Genomic DNA, 20,998 nt, shown 5'->3' on the forward strand with positions numbered 1-20,998 from the left:
ACCACACAGGCGCACTGTAAATCAACGGGGCACAGGAGAAACTGACTGCACAAGAACAGCTCCACCTCTACCAGCTTCCAATCACCACCAGCAATTAACCACAGGAACAGTAGGGACCAAATGGATCGAGGAGACTAGAACAACAATCAGCCGATAAGAGCAGAGAGGAGCAGAGGACCTTACAAAAACCAGGGAAGCGTTTTCCCTTCTTATGAAGACGCCCGCGCCGCAGGACCCGGCCAAGCGGCAAACAGATCGCCAATCTGTTTAGCGTCGCCGCCTGGCTTCCTGCGCTACTCCCTGATCTCCTCACGTTCTCTGCTCAGCGCTCCTATACGAGCCCTAGCCAAATTGCCAGCGCTTGCCGGTCGGCTGGGCTGCTCGGCCATGGGCCTGATAGCGGCCCAGCTCGGCTGCCCCCCCCCCCCCTTTTAATAAAGTGAAAACACAAAAATCGAATAGCAGGAATCCCCTTCATACTCAAAGGGGATGGCACGGAGATTTCTCTCCATGGATCTCCTTCATTTTATTGTCGACCAAACCGAGCTTGCAACCTCCATATATTCAGAATCAATTTATATGTCCTGGCAGTAAATACAGTTGTTTGCGAAAATGCTTATTACTCCTGAATCTTGCTACGAACCGCATTATATAAGCGTAGCACATGAACAATATTATCTATCTATTCTGAACATATATAGTTGGAATTTGTTAAAAGACCAGGCACACCTCCTCCGGTATAGAAACCAGCGTAGGGATGACAGGAATGGTACGAACCAATCCGGCTGACCTCGAAGAGTTCCGTGAACTGCATGGAGTCGTCAAGCCGGATCGCGAAGGCGCCGGTGCAGGTGGATACGTGAATGACGTTGTTATCCTCATCAAACCCCAGTATCCTCGCTGACAACAAGATGCCGTCGTCCATCGTGCTGCTGCTACGACGTGGCAGCGACAGGAGGCTGTCCAGTCGAATAGTTTTCTCTAGCACCCACCCTCCGTCCACATCACCACCACCATCCGATGCGCACGAGCTTGCCTTCCTCCTCCGCGCCCACAGCTCCATCTCCATGCCCAGCTCGGTCAAGATCGCAAGGCCGAGCTCTCCGTCCTGCGCCCTCACAACCTGGAAGAAGGACCTGTCGATGGGGTGGCGGCGCTTCGGCGTCCGGACCACGCCCAGGCTGTGCCTCTCCAGATCGTACTCGAGGATGCCGTTGGGCCACAGGAGGAACCCGCAGAGCGCGTCGCGGACCAACACGCTGGGCAGGTTGGACACGGACGACGACGGGACGACGGTGGAGACGGCGTGGCCCCATCTCGCGGTCTCGGACGCGTACACGCACACGAGCACGCGTATGCGGCCGCCGTCGCCCACGTCCGTGCGTACCAGGACGACCTTGAACGGCCTCAAGTAGTGGCCGCCATCGCCCTCATCATCGACGGCGGCGCTCGCGCTCGCGCTCAGCACCGTGCCGCGGCAGCAGTGCGCCCCGTTGTCGGTGGTCAGCTCCGGTGGGTAGGCCACGGCGGCCCGGCGCCCGGAGACGGGGTTCCACACCACGGCCTCCAGGCGTCTCCGGTCGATGAGCAGCGCGAGGCCGTGCCGGCACCCGAGGAGGAAGAGGCGCTCGCCGGCAGGCGGCCGCGGCCGCGGCGGGGAGAAGGAGAACCGCTCGGGCGGGACGCGGTCGGGCGGCGCCAGCGTCGGCGCGAAGACGGGCCCGTGTGGGCCGCTGGAGAAGTAGCCCAGCAGCGGTGGCGCCGCCCTCGCGTGGCGCCGCCGGAAGCGGCGGAGGAAGTCCGGGTCCGCCACGACGCGCCGCCAGCGCCTGCACACGAGCGACGCGCGCGGGAGCGAGGACGGCAGCGGCGGCAGCCGCAGCAGGATCTCAAGGAGGAGGTCGTCGTTGTCCGGCAGGTGCACCGGCACCGCCGCCACTACTGCCGACGACGGAGCCGCGCTTACCCGCGCGGCTGAGGCGGGTGCGCGTTCCGATCCGACGAAACATCTGGGAGGGCATGGTCACATCACATCACATCACAAATTCACAAGTGTCGTTGCCTCTCCTGTTTGTCTGAATTGATGGAGTTATTATATATATGAGCTCGGTAGTACCTTGCAAAATCCCGGAACTTGAGCAGCATCCTTTCGCAACAGACTCTCCTCGCGGATCGGAAGAGAAACTCTGAGGATCGGAGCCACCGATCGAGATAGACGAACCCGCGTCTTCCGGACTCCCAGTGCGTTTTATGGACTGGAATGGACATTTGAGTTGGCGGCCTTCTTGGGTCCAAGTCAGGATCCATTCAAAAATTTTCAGTCAACGGTCAACTATAGCGACCACTTTGTCTTTTATGTTTTGTGCTCGACGCGTGATACACGCACTTAAGAGAATTTTACTAACAAGACTTTGAAAGTAAACATATTGTTGAGCATATTTTATGGCACTGGTAGGTTGGACGATCCGCTCCTAGATGTGGACGGTCCACGATTAGGTTAGATCAGGCGGATAAGCCCTTTTCCATGCATGTTTATCCATCTAAACCACAGATTCTATTGTAGAACACATAGGAATGGTCCATACCTCCACTATATATATGAAGGAGTATGACTGATTGCGGACACCATCAATTGAACTAATCAACCCGTTTATTAATTTCTTTACTTTCCTGCCCTAGGAGTAGTCAATAACATAGCCTTCTTCGTCTCAATCTTCACCTCTCTTCGACTCTACGTCGTCTAGAGATATTTTGGGTGGCCTGTCAATCCAAGACAAACTCTAAGATCTCTTCTCCCTGACATGGTCCCTCCGAGGGGAGATGCAGGTGTCGTTGGTGAACGCAGCCACCCCTGCGCATGTGGACCGTCTGGCCACTAGGCACAGACTAGGGTGAAAACGGGTCAGGTATACCCGTCAGGTACCGGATACAGATAGTATAAATACCCGGTTTTTGGATACCGATTCAGGTATTTTTTTTATATCTAGGACAGATACAGATAGTACCTAGATAGTTCATCTTCGAATTCGGATCGGATACGGAGTGAGAACTACCCGGATATTCAGGTCAGATATGGGTACCCGTTTTTTCGTTTTATGCATAATATGGTTATATAATCATAATTGAATGAAAAATAAAGTTTATATAAAAATTATAAAGCTCGAAGAGATATATAATTTAGTAGTACATCACATTTTTGGTTGAACACGTCTTCACACCAAAATTATTAAAATAATGTATAAATTTATATCAAATTATTAGTAGACTATCATGAAAACTTAAGATTATTTTCATGTGGAGACTTAGGGTTATCTTCTTATACACTATTTATTAGTCTTCGTAATTTATTTACAATTTTCGGTCATCATTAAATTATTTTATGAATTTAATTTAATTTAATTTTAATGATTTTATGCGAAAAGAAACTAATAATACATAGATAGCCTTAAAAATTCATGAATTCTATGGAGACGTAGACGCAACATATATCCATATATAACCATAAAAATGTTTGGATCATAAAATCTACAAGATGACAACGTTTCTTCCATTTCACTTTCACTTTTTGCGTGAACTACATGTGAAATCACTCTAAGTACCAAGTTTGAACATAAACAATACTTTACTTTATCATTTTCATGTGGAGACTTGAGGTTATCTCCGTATATAATGTTTGCTAGTTTTTGTAACTTTTTTGTAATTTTTGAGCGAAGCTAGAATACTGTCGGCGTTTCGAGACCGGGGGGTCCCTGGGCCGACGAGTGAAATGTCGCCGCGTGCCCCAGCCCAGATGGGTCGGCGCGAGGCCGAGCGCGAAGGGGGGAAGAAAGGCGGCCGGAGACGGGCGTGAGAGAGGTGGAAATCCCGCGGCCTTCATGTTCGTCCCGCGCCCAGGTCGGGTGCGCTTGCAGTAGGGGGTTACAAGCATCCACGCGGGAGGGGGAGCGAGCGGCCTCACGCGAGCGCCTGTCCCGTCCTCTTCCCCGCGCGGCCAACCCTCTGTAAGAGGGCCCTGGTCCTTCCTTTTATAAGCGTAAGGAGAGGATCCAGGTGTACAATGGGGGGTGTAGCAGAGTGCTACGTGTCTAGCGGAGGAGAGCTAGCGCCCTAAGTACATGCCGTCGTGGCAGCCGAAGAGGTTTTGGCACCCGGTTCGTGTGGTGTCGTGGCCGTCGGAGGAGCGCTGGAGCCTAGCGGAAGGACAGCTGTCGGGGCTGTCGAGTCCTTGCTGACGTCCTCTTGCTTCCGTAAGGGGGCTGAGAGCCGCCATCGTCACAGAGCGTGCGGGGCGCCATCATTGCCTATCTGGCGGAGCGAGCCAGATGGGACGCCGGTCTTGTTTCCCATAGCATGAGCCAGCTTGGGGTAGGGTAATGATGGCGCCTCCTGTTGACGTGGTCGACCCGCGCCCTAGGTTGGGCGATGTGGAGGCTCCTCCGAGGTCGAGGTCGAGTCTGTCTTCCGTGGCCGAGGTTGAGTCCGAGCCCCTGGGTCGGGCGAGGCGGAGACCGTCGGCTGAAGCCAGGGCTGAGTCCGAGCCCTGGGGTCGGGCGAAGCGGAGTTCGTCGTCTTCTGGGGCTGAGCCCAAGTCCGAGCCCTGGGTCGGGCAAAGTAGAGTTCGTCGTCTTCTGGGGCTGAGCCCAAGTCCGAGCCCTGGGTCGGGCGGAGCGGAGTTCGCCGTCTTCCGGGGCTGAGCCCAAGTCCGAGCCCTGGGTCGGGCGGAGCGGAGTTCGCCGTTGAAAGGGAATTAGGCTTTCACCTAGTTCCCAAATAATTTTGGTGGTTGAATTGCCCAACGCAAATCTTTGGACTAACTAGTTTGCCCAAGTGTATAGATTATACAGGTGTTAAAGGTTCACATTCAGTCAATAAAAAGACCAAGTGTTGGATTCAACAAAGGAGCAATGAGGCAACCGAGGGCACCTCTGGCTGGAGGCACCAGACTGTCCGGTGTGCACCGGAGGAATTCTCGGAAGCCGGCGCGCTATAATTCACCGGACTGTCCGGTGTGCACCGGACATGTCCGGTGCTCCAAGGAAGCGCGGTCTCCGGAACTCGCCAGCCTCGGGTTCGCGCGGCAGCCGCTCCGCTAAAATTCACCGGACTGTCCGGTGTGCACCGGACTGTCCGGTGTGCCAGCGAAGCAACGGCTCCCTGCGGCGCCAACGGCTCCCTGCGGTGCATTTAATGCGCGCGCAGCGCGCGCAGACGTCAGGCACGCCCATACTGGTGCACCGGACATCAAACAGTACATGTCCGGTGTGCACCGGACACCCAGGCGGGCCCACAAGTCAGAAGCTCCAACGGCTAGAATCCAACGGCAGTGATGACGTGGCAGGGGGCACCGGACTGTCCGGTGTGCACCGGACTGTCCGGTGCGCCATCGAACAGACAGGTTCCCAACGGCCACATTTGGTGGTTGGGGCTATAAATACCCCAACCACCCCTCCATTCATTGCATCCAAGTTTTCCACTTCTCAACTACTACAAGAGCTCTAGCATTCAATTCTAGACACACTAAAGAGATCAAATCCTCTCCAATTCCACACAAAGCCCTAGTGACTAGTGAGAGTGATTTGCCGTGTTCATTTGAGCTCTTGCGCTTGGATTGCTTCTTTTCTTTCTCACTTGTTCTTGTGATCAAAACTCCATTGTAATCAAGGCAAGAGGCACCAATTGTGTGGTGGCCCTTGCGGGGAAGTTTTGTTCCTGGCTTTGATTTGAGAAGAGAAGCTCACTCGGTCCGAGGGACCGTTTGAGAGAGGGAAGGGTTGAAAGAGACCCGGCCTTTGTGGCCTCCTCAACGGGGAGTAGGTTTGAGAGAACCGAACCTCGGTAAAACAAATCCGCGTGTCTCACTTCATTATTTGCTTGCGATTTGTTTTCACGCCCTCTCTCGGACTCGATTATATTTCTAACGCTAACCCGGCTTGTAGTTGTGTTTATATTTGTAAATTTCAGTTTCGCCCTATTCACCCCCCCCCCTCTAGGCGACTATCAATTGGTATCGGAGCCCGGTGCTTCATTAGAGCCTAACCGCTCGAAGTGATGTCGGGAGATCACGCCAAGAAGGAGATGGAGACCGGCGAAAAGCCCACTACAAGCCACGGGAGCACTTCATCGGAAGAGTCCCGCACCAAGAGGAAGGAGAAGAAGAAGGACTCCTCCAAACGGAAGGAGAAAAAGTCTTCCTCTTCTCACCACAAAGAGAAGAAGGAAAAATCCTCTTCCCACAAGCCGCATCGGAAAGGCGACAAGCATAAGAGGATGAGGAAAGTAGTCTACTACGAGACCGACACTTCATCAACATCAACCTTCGACTCTGATGCGCCCTCTGTCACTTCTAAGCGTCAAGAGCGCAAGAAGTATAGTAAGATCCCCCTACGCTACCCTCGCATTTCCAAACATACACCCTTACTTTCCGTCCCATTAGGCAAACCACCAACTTTTGATGGTGAAGATTACGCTAGGTGGAGCGATTTAATGAGATTTCATCTAACCTCGCTCCACAAAAGTATATGGGATGTTGTTGAGTTTGGTGCACAGGTACCATCGGTAGGGGATGAGGACTATGATGAGGATGAGGTGGCCCAAATCGAGCACTTCAACTCTCAAGCAACAACAATCCTCCTCGCCTCTCTAAGTAGAGAGGAGTATAACAAAGTACAAGGGTTGAAGAGCGCCAAGGAGATTTGGGATGTGCTCAAAACCGCGCACTAGGGAGACGAGCTCACCAAGATCACCAAGCGGGAAACGATCGAGGGGGAGCTCGGTCGGTTCCGGCTTCGCAAGGGGGAGGAGCCACAACACATGTACAACCGGCTCAAGACCTTGGTGAATCAAGTGCGCAACCTCGGGAGCGTAAAGTGGGATGACCACGAGATGGTTAAGGTTATTCTAAGATCTCTTATTTTCCTTAACCCTACTCAAGTTCAATTAATCCGTGGTAATCCTAGATATACTAAAATGACCCCCGAGGAAGTTATCGGGAATTTTGTGAGTTTTGAGTGCATGATCGAAGGCTCGAGGAAGATCAACGAGCTTGATGATGCCACCACATCCGAAGCTCAACCCGTTGCATTCAAGGCAACGGAGGAGAAGAAGGAGGAGTCTACACCAAGTAGACAACCAATCGACGCCTCCAAGCTCGACAATGAGGAAATGGCGCTCGTCATCAAGAGCTTCCGCCAAATCCTCAAACAAAGGAGGGGGAAAGACTACAAGTCCCGCTCCAAGAAGGTTTGCTACAAGTGTGGTAAGCCCGGTCATTTTATTGCTAAATGTCCTATATCTAGTGACAGTGACCGAGGTGACGACAAGAAGGGGAGGCGAAAGGAGAAGAAGAGGTACTACAAGAAGAAGGGCGGTGATGCCCATGTTTGTCGGGAGTGGAACTCCGACGAAAGCTCAAGCGACTCCTCCGACGACGAGGACGCCGCCAACATCGCCGTCACCAAGGGACTTCTCTTCCCCAACATCGGCCACAAGTGCCTCATGGCAAAGGATGGCAAAAGGAAAAAGGTTAAATCTAACTCCTCCACTAAATATGAATCTTCTAGTGATGATAATGCTAGTGATGAGGAGGATAATTTGCGTTCCCTTTTTGCCAACCTTAACATAGCTCAAAAGGAAAAATTAAATGAATTGGTTAGTGCTATTCATGAAAAGGATGACCTTTTGGATTCCCAAGAGGATTGTCTAATTAAAGAAAACAAAAAACATGTTAAGGTTAAAAAGGCTTATGCTCTAAAAGTAGAAAAATGTGAAAAATTATCTAGTGAGCTAAGCACTTGCCGTGAGATGATTGACAACCTTAGGAATGAAAATGCTATTTTAAATGCTAAGGTTGATTCACATGTTTGTAATGGTTCAAATCCCAATCTTAGAGATGATAATGTTGACTTGCTTGCTAAGATTGATGAATTGAATGTATCTCTTGCTAGCCTTAGATTAGAGAATGAAAATTTAATTGCTAAGGCTAAAGATTTTGATGTTTGCAAAACTACAATTTCCGATCTTAGGGATAAAAATGATATTCTTCATGCTAAGATTGTTGAACTTAATTCTTGCAAACCCTCTACATCTATTGTTGAGCATGTATCTATTTGTACTAGATGTAGAAATGTTGATATTGATGCTATTCATGATCATATGGCTTTAATTAAACAACAAAATGATCATATAGCAAAACTAGATGCTAAAATTGCCGAGCACAACCTAGAGAATGAGAAATTTAAATTTGCTCGTAGCATGCTTTATAATGGGAGACGCCCTGGCATTAAGGATGGCATTGGCTTTCAAAGGGGAGACAATGTCAAACTTAATGCCCCTCCTAAAAATTTGTCTAACTTTGTTAAGGGCAAGGCTCCCATGCCTCAGGATAACGAGGGTTACATTTTGTACCCTGCCGGTTATCCCGAGAGCAAAATTAGGAGAATTCACTCTAGGAAGTCTCACTCTGGCCCTAACCATGCTTTTATGTATAGGGGTGAGACATCTAGCTCTAGGCAACCAACCCGTGCCAAGTTGCCTAGAAAGAAAACTCCTAATGCATCAAATGATCATGCTATTTCATTTAAAACTTTTGATGCTTCTTATGTGTTGACTAACAAATCCGGCAAAGTAGTTGCCAAATATGTTGGGGGCAAGCACAAGGAGTCAAGGACTTGTGTTTGGGTACCCAAAGTTCTTGTGTCTAATGCCAAAGGACCCAAAACCATTTGGGTACCTAAAATCAAGAACTAAAATTGTTTTGTAGGTTTATGCATCCGGGGGCTCAAGTTGGATACTCGACAACGGGTGCACAAACCACATGACCGGGGAGAAAAGGATGTTCTCCTCATATGAGAAAAACCAAGATTCCCAACGAGCTATCACATTCGGGGATGGAAATCAAGGTTTGGTCAAAGGTTTGGGTAAAATTGCTATATCACCTGACCATACTATTTCCAATGTTTTTCTTGTTGATTCTTTAGATTACAACTTGCTTTCTGTTTCACAATTATGTCAAATGGGCTACAACTGTCTTTTTACTGATGTTGGTGTCACTGTCTTTAGAAGAAGTGATGATTCAATAGCATTTAAGGGTGTGTTAGAGGGTCAGCTATACTTAGTAGATTTTGATAGAGCTGAGCTCGACACATGCTTAATTGCTAAGACTAACATGGGTTGGCTCTGGCACCGCCGACTAGCCCATGTTGGGATGAAGAATCTTCATAAGCTTCTAAAGGGAGAGCACATTTTAGGATTAACAAATGTTCATTTTGAGAAAGACAGGATTTGTAGCGCATGCCAGGCGGGAAAGCAAGTTGGAGTCCATCATCCACACACGAACATCATGACGACCGACAGGCCGCTTGAGCTACTCCACATGGATCTCTTCGGCCCGATTGCTTACATAAGCATCGGCGGGAGTAAGTATTGTCTTGTAATAGTGGATGATTATTCTCGCTTCACTTGGGTATTCTTTTTACAGGAAAAATCTCAAACCCAAGAGACCTTAAAGGGATTCTTGAGACGGGCTCAAAATGAGTTCGGCTTAAGGATCAAGAAAATAAGAAGCGACAACGGGACGGAGTTCAAGAACTCTCAAATTGAAGGCTTCCTTGAGGAGGAGGGCATCAAGCATGAGTTCTCCTCTCCCTACACGCCACAACAAAATGGTGTAGTGGAGAGGAAGAATCGAACTCTATTGGACATGGCAAGAACCATGCTTGATGAGTACAAAACACCGGACCGGTTTTGGGCCGAAGCGGTCAACACCGCCTGCTACGCCATCAACCGGTTATATCTTCACCGAATCCTCAAGAAGACATCATATGAACTCCTAACCGGTAAAAAGCCCAACATTTCATATTTTAGAGTTTTTGGTAGCAAATGCTTTATTCTTGTTAAAAGAGGTAGAAAATCTAAATTTGCTCCTAAAACTGTAGAAGGCTTTTTACTTGGTTATGACTCAAACACAAGGGCATATAGGGTCTTTAACAAGTCCACTGGACTAGTCGAAGTCTCATGTGACGTTGTGTTTGATGAAACTAACGGCTCTCAAGTAGAGCAAGTTGATCTTGATGAGATAGGTAATGAAGAGGCTCCATGCATCGCGCTAAGGAACATGTCCATTGGGGATGTGTGTCCTAAGGAATCCGAAGAGCCTCCAAATGCACAAGATCAACCATCATCCTCCATGCAAGCATCTCCACCAACTCAAAATGAGGATGAGGCTCAAGTTGATGAAGGGCAAAATCAAGAAGATGAGCCACCTCAAGATAATGGCAATGATCAAGGGGGAGATAAAAATAATCAAGAAAAGGAGGATGAGGAAGAACCAAGACCGCCACACCCAAGAGTCCACCAAGCAATACAACGAGATCACCCCGTCGACACCATCCTCGGCGACATTCATAAGGGGGTAACCACTCGATCTCGTGTTGCACATTTTTGTGAACATTACTCTTTTGTTTCCTCTATTGAGCCACACAGGGTAGAGGAAGCACTTCAAGATTCGGATTGGGTGATGGCAATGCAAGAGGAGCTCAACAATTTCACAAGGAACGAGGTATGGCATTTAGTTCCACGTCCTAACCAAAATGTTGTAGGAACCAAATGGGTCTTCCGCAACAAGCAAGACGAGCATGGTGTGGTGACAAGGAACAAAGCTCGACTTGTGGCCAAAGGATACTCCCAAGTCGAAGGTTTGGATTTCGGTGAAACCTATGCACCCGTAGCTAGGCTTGAGTCAATTCGCATATTATTGGCCTATGCTACTTACCATGGCTTTAAGCTTTATCAAATGGACGTGAAAAGTGCCTTCCTCAACGGACCAATCAAGGAAGAGGTCTATGTTGAGCAACCTCCCGGCTTTGAAGACAGTGAGTATCCTAACCATGTTTATAGGCTCTCTAAGGCGCTTTATGGGCTCAAGCAAGCCCCAAGAGCATGGTATGAATGCCTAAGAGATTTCCTTATTGCTAATGGCTTCAAAGTCGGCAAGGCCGATCCTACACTCTTTACTAAAACTCTTGAAAATGACTTGTTTGTATGCCAAATTTATGTTGATGATATTATATTTGGGTCTACTAACGAGTCTACATGTGAAGAGTTTAGTAGGATCATGACACAGAAATTCGAGATGTCGATGATGGGGGAGTTGAAGTATTTTCTAGGATTCCAAGTCAAGCAACTCCAAGAGGGCACCTTCATTAGCCAAACGAAGTACACTCAAGACATTCTAACCAAGTTTGGAATGAAGGATGCCAAACCCATCAAGACTCCCATGGGAACAAATGGGCATCTCGACCTCGACACGGGAGGTAAGTCCGTGGATCAAAAGGTATACCGGTCGATGATTGGTTCATTGCTTTATTTATGTGCATCTCGACCGGACATTATGCTTTCCGTTTGCATGTGTGCAAGATTCCAATCCGACCCTAAGGAATCTCACCTTACGGCCGTAAAACGAATCTTGAGATATTTGGCTTATACACCTAAGTTTGGGCTTTGGTACCCTCGGGGATCCACTTTTGATTTGATTGGTTATTCGGATGCCGATTGGGCGGGGTGTAAGATTAATAGGAAGAGCACATCGGGGACTTGCCAGTTCTTGGGAAGATCCTTGGTGTCTTGGGCTTCAAAGAAGCAAAATTCGGTCGCTCTCTCCACCGCCGAAGCCGAGTACATTGCCGCAGGTCATTGTTGCGCGCAATTGCTTTGGATGAGGCAAACCCTGCGGGACTACGGTTACAAATTAACCAAAGTCCCTTTGCTATGTGATAATGAGAGTGCAATCAAAATGGCCGACAATCCCGTCGAGCATAGCCGCACTAAGCACATAGCCATTCGGTATCATTTTCTTAGGGATCACCAACAAAAGGGAGATATCGAGATTTCTTATATTAACACTAAAGATCAATTAGCCGATATCTTTACCAAGCCACTTGATGAACAATCTTTTACCAAACTTAGGCATGAGCTCAATATTCTTGATTCTAGAAATTTCTTTTGCTAACTTGCACACATAGCTCATTTATATACCTTTGATCATATCTCTTTCATATGCTATGACTAATGTGTTTTTCAAGTCCATTTCAAACCAAGTCATAGGTATATTGAAAGGGAATTGGAGTCTTCGGCGAAGACAAAGGCTTCCACTCCGTAACTCATCCTTCGCCATCGCTCCAAGAAAAGAACCTTGTCCTTGGGGGAAAGAATAAAAGCCCCAAAGCAAAAGGACCGGACTTCGTCTTTGGTATAATCTTAACTCATTTACTTATGACCAAAGGGGAAGATAGTACTTCGAGGGCTCTAATGATTCCGTTTTTGGCGATTCATGCCAAAGGGGGAGAGAGTATGAGCCCAAAGCAAAAGGACTGCACCACCACCATTTTCAAAAGACTTAGTGTTAAGTATTTATTTATCAATTGGTTTTCCTATTGTGTTCAAAAGGGGGAGAAAGTAGTATTTCAAGGGGGAGTTTTGTTAAGTCAAAAGAAAAGCATTTAAAACGAGGGGAGAAAATTTCAAATCTTGAAAATGCTTTGCAAACTCTTATTCATTTACCTTTGACTATTTGCAAAAGATCTTTGAAATGGATTTACAAAAGGATTTGCAAAAACAAAACATGTGGTGCAAACGTGGTCCAAAATGTTACATAAGAAAGGAACATTCCATGCATACCTTGTAAGTATTTATATTGGCTCAATTCCAAGCAACCTTTACACTTACATTATGCAAACTAGTTCAATTATGCACTTCTATATTTGCTTTGGTTTGTGTTGGCATCAATCACCAAAAAGGGGGAGATTGAAAGGGAATTAGGCTTTCACCTAGTTCCCAAATAATTTTGGTGGTTGAATTGCCCAACGCAAATCTTTGGACTAACTAGTTTGCCCAAGTGTATAGATTATACAGGTGTTAAAGGTTCACATTCAGTCAATAAAAAGACCAAGTGTTGGATTCAACAAAGGAGCAATGAGGCAACCGAGGGCACCTCTGGCTGGAGGCACCGGACTGTCCGGTGTGCACCGGACAGTGTCCGGTGCGCCCAGAGGACACCAACTCAAACTCTTCGCCCTCGGGAATTCTCGGAAGCCGGCGCGCTATAATTCACCGGACTGTCCGGTGTGCACCGGACATGTCCGGTGCTCCAAGGAAGCGCGGTCTCCGGAACTCGCCAGCCTCGGGTTCGCGCGGCAGCCGCTCCGCTAAAATTCACCGGACTGTCCGGTGTGCCAGCGAAGCAACAGCTCCCTGCGGCGCCAACGGCTCCCTGCGGTGCATTTAATGCGCGCGCAGCGCGCGCAGACGTCAGGCACGCCCATACTGGTGCACCGGACATCAAACAGTACATGTCCGGTGTGCACCGGACACCCAGGCGGGCCCACAAGTCAGAAGCTCCAACGGCTAGAATCCAACGGCAGTGATGACGTGGCAGGGGGCACCGGACTGTCCGGTGTGCACCGGACTGTCCGGTGCGCCATCGAACAGACAGGTTCCCAACGGCCACATTTGGTGGTTGGGGCTATAAATACCCCAACCACCCCTCCATTCATTGCATCCAAGTTTTCCACTTCTCAACTACTACAAGAGCTCTAGCATTCAATTCTAGACACACTAAAGAGATCAAATCCTCTCCAATTCCACACAAAGCCCTAGTGACTAGTGAGAGTGATTTGCCGTGTTCATTTGAGCTCTTGCGCTTGGATTGCTTCTTTTCTTTCTCACTTGTTCTTGTGATCAAAACTCCATTGTAATCAAGGCAAGAGGCACCAATTGTGTGGTGGCCCTTGCGGGGAAGTTTTGTTCCCGGCTTTGATTTGAGAAGAGAAGCTCACTCGGTCCGAGGGACCGTTTGAGAGAGGGAAGGGTTGAAAGAGACCCGGCCTTTGTGGCCTCCTCAACGGGGAGTAGGTTTGAGAGAACCGAACCTCGGTAAAACAAATCCGCGTGTCTCACTTCATTATTTGCTTGCGATTTGTTTTCACGCCCTCTCTCGGACTCGATTATATTTCTAACGCTAACCCGGCTTGTAGTTGTGTTTATATTTGTAAATTTCAGTTTCGCCCTATTCACCCCCCTCTAGGCGACTATCAGCCGTCTTCCGGGGCTGAGCCCGAGTCCGAGCCCTGGGTCGGGCGAAGCGGAGCTTCCTATGGTGCCTGAGGCCGGGCCTGACTGCCTGTCAGCCTCACTCTGTCGAGCGGCACAGCAGTCGGAGCGGCGCAGGCGGCGCTGTCCTTCTGTGAGGCCGGTCAGTGGAGCGGCGAAGTGACTGCGGTCACTTCGGCTCTGTCGACTGGAGGACGCACGTCAGGATAAAGGTGTCAGGCCACCTTTGCATTAAATGCTCCTGCGATCTGGTCGGTTGGCGCGGCGATTTGGTCAGGGTTGCTTCTTGGCGAAGACAGGGCCTCGGGCGAGCCGGAAGTATGTTCGTCGCTGGAGGGGGGCCTCGGGCGAGACGGAGATCCTCCGGGGTCGGCTGCCCTTGCCCGAGGCTAGGCCCGGGCGAGGCGTGATCGAGTCCCTCGAATGGACCGATCCCTGACTTAATCGCACCCATCAGGCCTTTGCAGCTTTATGCTGATGGGGGTTACCAGCTGAGAATTAGGAGCCTTGAGGGTACCCCTAATTATGGTCCCCGACACCCTAATTATGGTCCCCGACAAATATTTATGAATTTAATTGCATTTTGATGATTTACTACAGAAAAAATATACACAAATAGCCTTAGAAATTCATGAGTTTTTACGGAGACACAACATATATCCATATATAGTTTTCAAAAACATTTGGACCATAAAATCCAAAACATGCCCGTGTTTCTTACATTTCACTTCCACTTATTACATAAGTTACACGTGAAATCATTCTATGTATCAAAGTTTCAACACAATCAATACTTCACTTATCATTTTCATCTAGGGACTTGAGAGGTTATCTTCGTATAGAATGTTTATTAGTTTTGGTAACTTACTTGCAATTTTCATTCAAAATTAGAGTATTTAATGAATTTAATTACATTTTGAAAAAAAATTGTAGAAAGAAATTAATAATGCACAAACAGCCTTAGAAATCCATGAAATTATATGGAGGCATAACATATGGCCACATATAGTCACAAAAAATAATGGGACCTTGAAATCCACAAGATGTTAGTGTTTCTTCCATTTGACTTCCAATTATTGCGTGAGTTACACGTGAAATCACTCTAAGTATTCAAGTTTTAACATAATCAATACTCCACTTTATCATTTTTATGTGGGGACTTAGGTTATCTTCTTATGAAATGTTTGTTAGTCTTGATAATTTATTTGCAATTTCCTGGTCGAACAAGAATATTTTATGCTAAGCAATTCATGCATTATCTAACATGTATTCGATATCCGATCAAATAATATCCGTAGCCGCCACTTATCCGCCCGAATAAATATTCAGTCACTGTATCCATATCTGCCCTATTTCTAACTATCTGTATCCGGTCCCAAATCTGATTGAAATAAATTAGGGTAGGATACAGGATGAGCTACTATCCGTCCGTATCCGCCCATTTTCACCCCTAGCGCAGACCGTTCGGCTCGACGTTGGGAACCCGCTCCTGCTTCTAGGTCGCAGAACGTTCGACCCTAGACCGCTGACCGTCCGCATCACCGCAGAGAGCCCGTCGAGCAGAACAACTCCTACTGTTTGGCATCTAGATTGGCACCAACACACTTTTTGGCGACTCCGCTGGGGAAACTGAGATTGGATTTACCATATCGCCCCCATATGGACGGTTCAAAGGATAACTCCGTTGTCTCCCTAGCAACATCACCAAGCCGACTATGGATTACCTGTCGGTTGAAGAATATCAAAGGCTGGAAGAGCCAGGAAAAGGATGCAAGTAGAACTCGACGAGCTATTCATGACTGATTTCAAGGTCGACCGAAACCAGAAGCTCATTCGATAGAGGGAATACAACCTGGCTAGTCTTCGTCCTGCTACAATCGGACCCGCTGTAAGTAAACCTGACGACATTCAAGCTCTTCGATCTTACGTAGAGGAACAACGAGAACAAATGCAACAAATCTTAGGGGTGTACAAGAGGATTATAGGAGGCTAGCACATGCGTTTGATAAATCTACTGTTACTAGTTTTCCATCACATGATGCCCAAACTAAAGAGAACCTACAGGACCCATCGGTTGCGAATGGGCATGTCCAATCCCAGCCCTTTATGGGATGCCGATGAACTCCTATAACGGCCAGCCACATCCTCCGCCACCTATATGGGAGCAACCCGTGACCCTGCGCACAACCGGATAGTTCAGGCCTGAGGCTGGACGGTCCGGTCCAGCGGTGGTTGGCTCCATCCCCCACGACGAGCCACTGAAAACCGCGCCAGGGACAGTAGAGATGTTCAGAATGTACGGCTATACGCGCGGACCATCCGAGCACGTCACCAGACCGTCTAGGTATCACACCAAACCGTCTGCAATAGAGTATGAGGAATAAAACATAGAATATTACCAAAAACTCTATTACCAGGCCCCAACTAACGTCTCTCGAGCACCCACGGTCCCTCAAGGACGTGGAATGATCCCACCCTCACATAGGTTTATTTCTAACCTTGTTGAATTAAAGCTATTCGAAATGTGAGTGCTCCTACTTGTAAGCTTGAAATACAGAAATTTCTCATCAAAGTAAACTATTTATGTAGGTTTATTTCTAAACTTTTCGAGAAAGTTGATGCTTTTACTCCTATTCTTCGGCTTAAGAATAATGTTGATTTCGCTTGGGTGCAGAACTACAATGCACTTTTGATGTAATTAACGAATACTTATTATCAGTTCTAGTACTTAAGGCACCAGAAAGTGGATTTTTTTGAGGTTATATATAGCAGTCAAGGATAAGGTCATCGGAGTATGACTTAGGAGAATGAAGGAAATGAGCATATCATAACATATCTGAGTCATCGACAGATGGCTGTTGAAGCAAGGTATACTTTTTTGAGAAATTATGTTTATGCTTGTTTCATGCATGCATCAAGCTTAGATATTATCTACTGTCTAGCTCTTGTATTGTTTCTTGTCAAATCGATTTGATTAAATGCCTTTTTCAAAACCCAATTATGAGTGGTAGATTTGGTAAATGGGAATATGCACTTATAGAACATGACTTAGCATATGGGTCTTGAAATATATGAAAGGTCAGGTTGTAGCTGATTTTATTGTAGAGCATCAAATTGATAATTCTTGTTAGCTAGATGAATCATATATTACTACTACTCCCTAGGCTCTCTACTTTGATGTTTGGTTTGCAATGAAGGACAAGGTATTAACATTGTGCTTGTTTCACCAAGGGGTGTCGCCTTTGATTTCTCTAGTCGATTGAAATCTTATTGCACTAATAATCAGGCTGAATATAAAGCTTTATTATTCGGTTTAGAGCTCTTAGACTATATGAGAGTAAAGCATGTAAGTTTTGGTGATTCTCAATGAGTTGTCTAACAGTTTTTGGAAAAGCATTAATGTTTAGATGTTACTTTGAAGATTATCTCGAAAGATGTTGGAACATAATATGTTCTTTTGACGAATTCAACATTCGACATATATCTGAGAAATTTAGAGCTAATGATTTGACGTAGGAAGCTTTAGGGTATCGAATAACCAAAGGAAAGTTCCATATTTCTAAAAATGTGTTGTTCATAGTTGGTAGTGCATTAAATTTGCATGGGCCAAATCACCCGACAAGGGCCTCTGCACTATCCAATGTTGATAAAAACATCGTGGTAATGGCTATGATGAACTCGATCAATAGTGTGCCCGATACTATGATTGGAGAACGCCTTTTATTGCATATTTGCGTGATCCAAATGTTAGAACAAATAAGAATATTTAAAGGATGGATTTTACGTTTGTTCTCATTAATGATGAACTTTATCGCCGAACTCCTAATGATATTATGCTTAAGTTCTTAGACCCTGATGATGCTATATTAGCCATGACCCAAGTGCATTAAGGTATTTATGGTACTAATCAATCAGCTCTAAAGATGAATTGGCTTTTGAGAATGGCCATGTTTTATTGGTCTAATATGATTACCAAATGTTTTAAGTACTACGAGGGTTGTTAAGTGTGTCAAAAGTTTGGTGATTTATAAATGGTTTCTACCGTCAAATTACATCCCATCATCAAACATTGGCCCTTTAGAGGTTGGGGTCTAGACTTTGTGGGCGAGTCATCAAAGGGGTATCAGTTTGTTTTAGTTGCCACATATTATTTCACCAAATGGACTGAAGTCGTTGCTTTAAAAAACATGACACATAAGAAGATAATTGAGTTTGTAACAAAATATATTATTCATAAATTCGGTATTCTCCAAACTTTGACTATAGATCAGAGTACTTTTATGTCCAAAAAGGTACGTGAGTTTGCTAAATCATATAAGATTAAATTACTTAATTCATCTCTATACTACACTTAGACTAATGGTCAGACCGAGATGAGTAATAGGACATTTATCAGCCTTATCAAGAAGAAAGTATCTGATCATCCTAGACGTTGACATAAGATTTTGTCTGAATCTTTATAGGTTCATAGAATATCTAAGCATTGTGTTGCTAAATTTTTCTCTTTTTGAGCTTGTATATGGTAGGAAGCTATTTTGCCTATTAAGATAAGCCTAAATGTTTTTAGGTTCGCTAGGCAAAATGATTTGACTATTAGTGATTATCATGATTAAATGATAGATAATATCGATGAAGTGGCCGACAAGTGGTTGACGATTTTAAATGAGATTGAGAAAGACAAGCTTATAGTTGTCAAGGCTTCCAATAAGAAGGTAAATGCTAAGTCATTTCAGGTTAGAGTTCTATTAAGAAAGACAATTTTGCCATTAAAGATCAGAGACTGGAAGTTCGACATATGGTCTCCAAGTTGGAAAGGACCTTATAGAGTTACACAATTAATTTCTGGTAACATATTGAAGCATTGTAAGATGAGAAGTTATCTAAAGCATTGAATGAACATTTATTAAAGCAATATCATCCTAGTGTATGACAAGATGCTTAGACAACCGATGTTCTTACATCGAGTTATATTTATAGAGAATATGAATAGAGTATCATGTGTTTTTGACTCGCTAATAAACTCCGCCAAAAGGAAAGGGACATGTATTGAACACTAGATTTGGCACCTGGACGGCCGAACATTTTGGCTTTGTAGGTCCAACAGTCCGTAAATAGATTAATTCAGGTTGGAGTCCTTATCTTTTGTAGGATAATAACTCAGAAAATTATTGATTTTCTCATAAGAATGATTCTAGGCCTCCCCTATGTATGACGGGGCACGGCCTATTGAATCAACTAACAATCGATCTACAAACCAAGTTTTCCCTTATTTCCTTATGCATTTGATTTAGAAGTAGCCATAGTTGTAGTTCTCAACCTTCATTTTTCACCTCGCTTCGGCAACCTAACGCGGACAGTCTGCCAACCCGTGGAGAAGTCCCCAAGCTTCTGCACGCGCGCGCAGGTCCTAAAGACTGTTACTATTTGGCCAGCGAACAACGTACGATTATGATATTTCGATTGCATGATATTGTTTGCTTGATCGGGTCAGATTGGTAGTATGGATAATTGTTCTGCGAGCTCTTATTTCTTCAAGGAAAGGCTCACGGCAGCTGTCTCAGGTGCTTCAAGGAGTTTACGTACGGATCAGCATTTATTGGTTCAGGTATGGGTGCCCATCAGGGGGGAGGTGAGGCAGCCATTTGTGAACTGTAGCTAATTAGTTTCATTTACAAGGGCTGGAAACTGCAACTAATTAGGAGTATCACTTACAAAGGCGGGGAATGCTAGCTAGTGATGCCTTCTGAACTAGCTCTTGCTTGCTGCACTCGCTGTAAAGTCGCCGAGTAGTATTTCGTTCCAGATGAACATGATCAACGCAGAAGTGCTAGCAGTGGGATGTCCCTCTTGTATTTCCAGCTCAAATACTGTCGGCTTTTGGTTTCCTGCGCCGGAGAGCGGCAAATGAGCCGTGAGCGGTTAGGGGAAAAAAACAGAGGCAATACCAAACTCTCAGGAGGTGAATGTTGGGGGTGAAGAGCTTTAAATTTTAACCCGTAGGAGCAGGAGCAAGCTAAGGCCACATACTAGACCTTGCTTCTCAAACCCAATAAATAAATGGGGCAGATTTGTGTGAAAAGGATAATAAAAAAGGTTTTTTGGTCTGGGACTGAAGATAGTAATAAGATTGGACAACACAAACTCTGCACTACTGTGAAAAAAAAAACAATTAAAGTATCTTTAGGAGGAGAAGGAAAGGAAAGGAAAGCTTTTGAATGAAAGTGAAAGTGGTCAGCTTGAGAAGCTTGATAACTTGATGTCTTCCAAAACGACAGAATAGAGGGTCCATTACATTATTGATCACGGCAAGGGCGGTCCGCCGCCGCCGCCGCCGGGGGAGGAGGGTGGTGAGAAGGCCGTGGTGGAGAAGGGGAGCACGTGCAGGAGGAGCTAACAACATCGAAGCAACAACGACAGCTATCGCTTCCACCGACGACCTCCACCCCCACACCATAAGGCAGGTTTGGGAGGTCGGTAGATCGGCGGCGGCCGTGCTCCGGCGTGTCTCTGCACGTGCCCTGCTTCTCCAACAGGGACCTTCTCACCAAACACACAAGCAAAAGCAGATCGGTCCACCGGATCGACGTACGCATGCATCAAGTGCTCTAACGGCGGTCCTTCTCTACTCTTTTTTTTTTAATATGTGTGTAGCTTGAGAGATGGATGAGAGTGGAGTGGGAGTGAGCGGAGAACATACAAGGAGCAACGTCTGTTGCTGGGTTTATATATAGGCGTACGTGGAGCGGGGACGCCGGCCTGGACACTGGCACACTGCAGGACGTACGCCTAGGGGAAGTGGTAGACCGGTGGAGTCTGAAGTGAGTTTGCGCGAGAAAGCTTTGTGTCCATGGAGCGCTGCTGCTGCTGCTGCAATGCAGTGCCCGGAAAAAAAAGT

At 46.5% G+C, this 20,998-nt stretch overlaps 1 protein-coding gene and 1 non-coding gene across 2 annotated transcripts; both read right to left on the reverse strand.

Annotated features, from left to right (window-relative positions):
* Positions 1-529: 529 nt before the first annotated feature.
* Positions 530-2,219, reverse strand: LOC103630227 (uncharacterized). The gene is made up of 2 exons (XM_008651299.4): positions 2,117-2,219; positions 530-2,009 (listed from the first exon to the last, which is right to left on the reverse strand). Exons 1-2 carry the CDS (start codon positions 2,143-2,145, stop codon positions 683-685), a joined length of 1,356 nt encoding a protein of 451 aa, XP_008649521.2. The 5' UTR covers positions 2,146-2,219; the 3' UTR covers positions 530-682.
* Positions 2,220-20,462: 18,243 nt separating this feature from the next.
* On the reverse strand, positions 20,463-20,633 carry MIR164g (microRNA MIR164g). The gene has a single exon (NR_121131.1). It is a non-coding gene; the product is annotated as a microRNA MIR164g (primary transcript).
* Between the last annotated feature and the right edge of the window lie 365 nt (positions 20,634-20,998).

Source organism: Zea mays, chromosome 6, assembly GCF_902167145.1.
Source record: "Zea mays cultivar B73 chromosome 6, Zm-B73-REFERENCE-NAM-5.0, whole genome shotgun sequence".
Classification (NCBI taxonomy): domain Eukaryota; kingdom Viridiplantae; phylum Streptophyta; class Magnoliopsida; order Poales; family Poaceae; genus Zea; species Zea mays.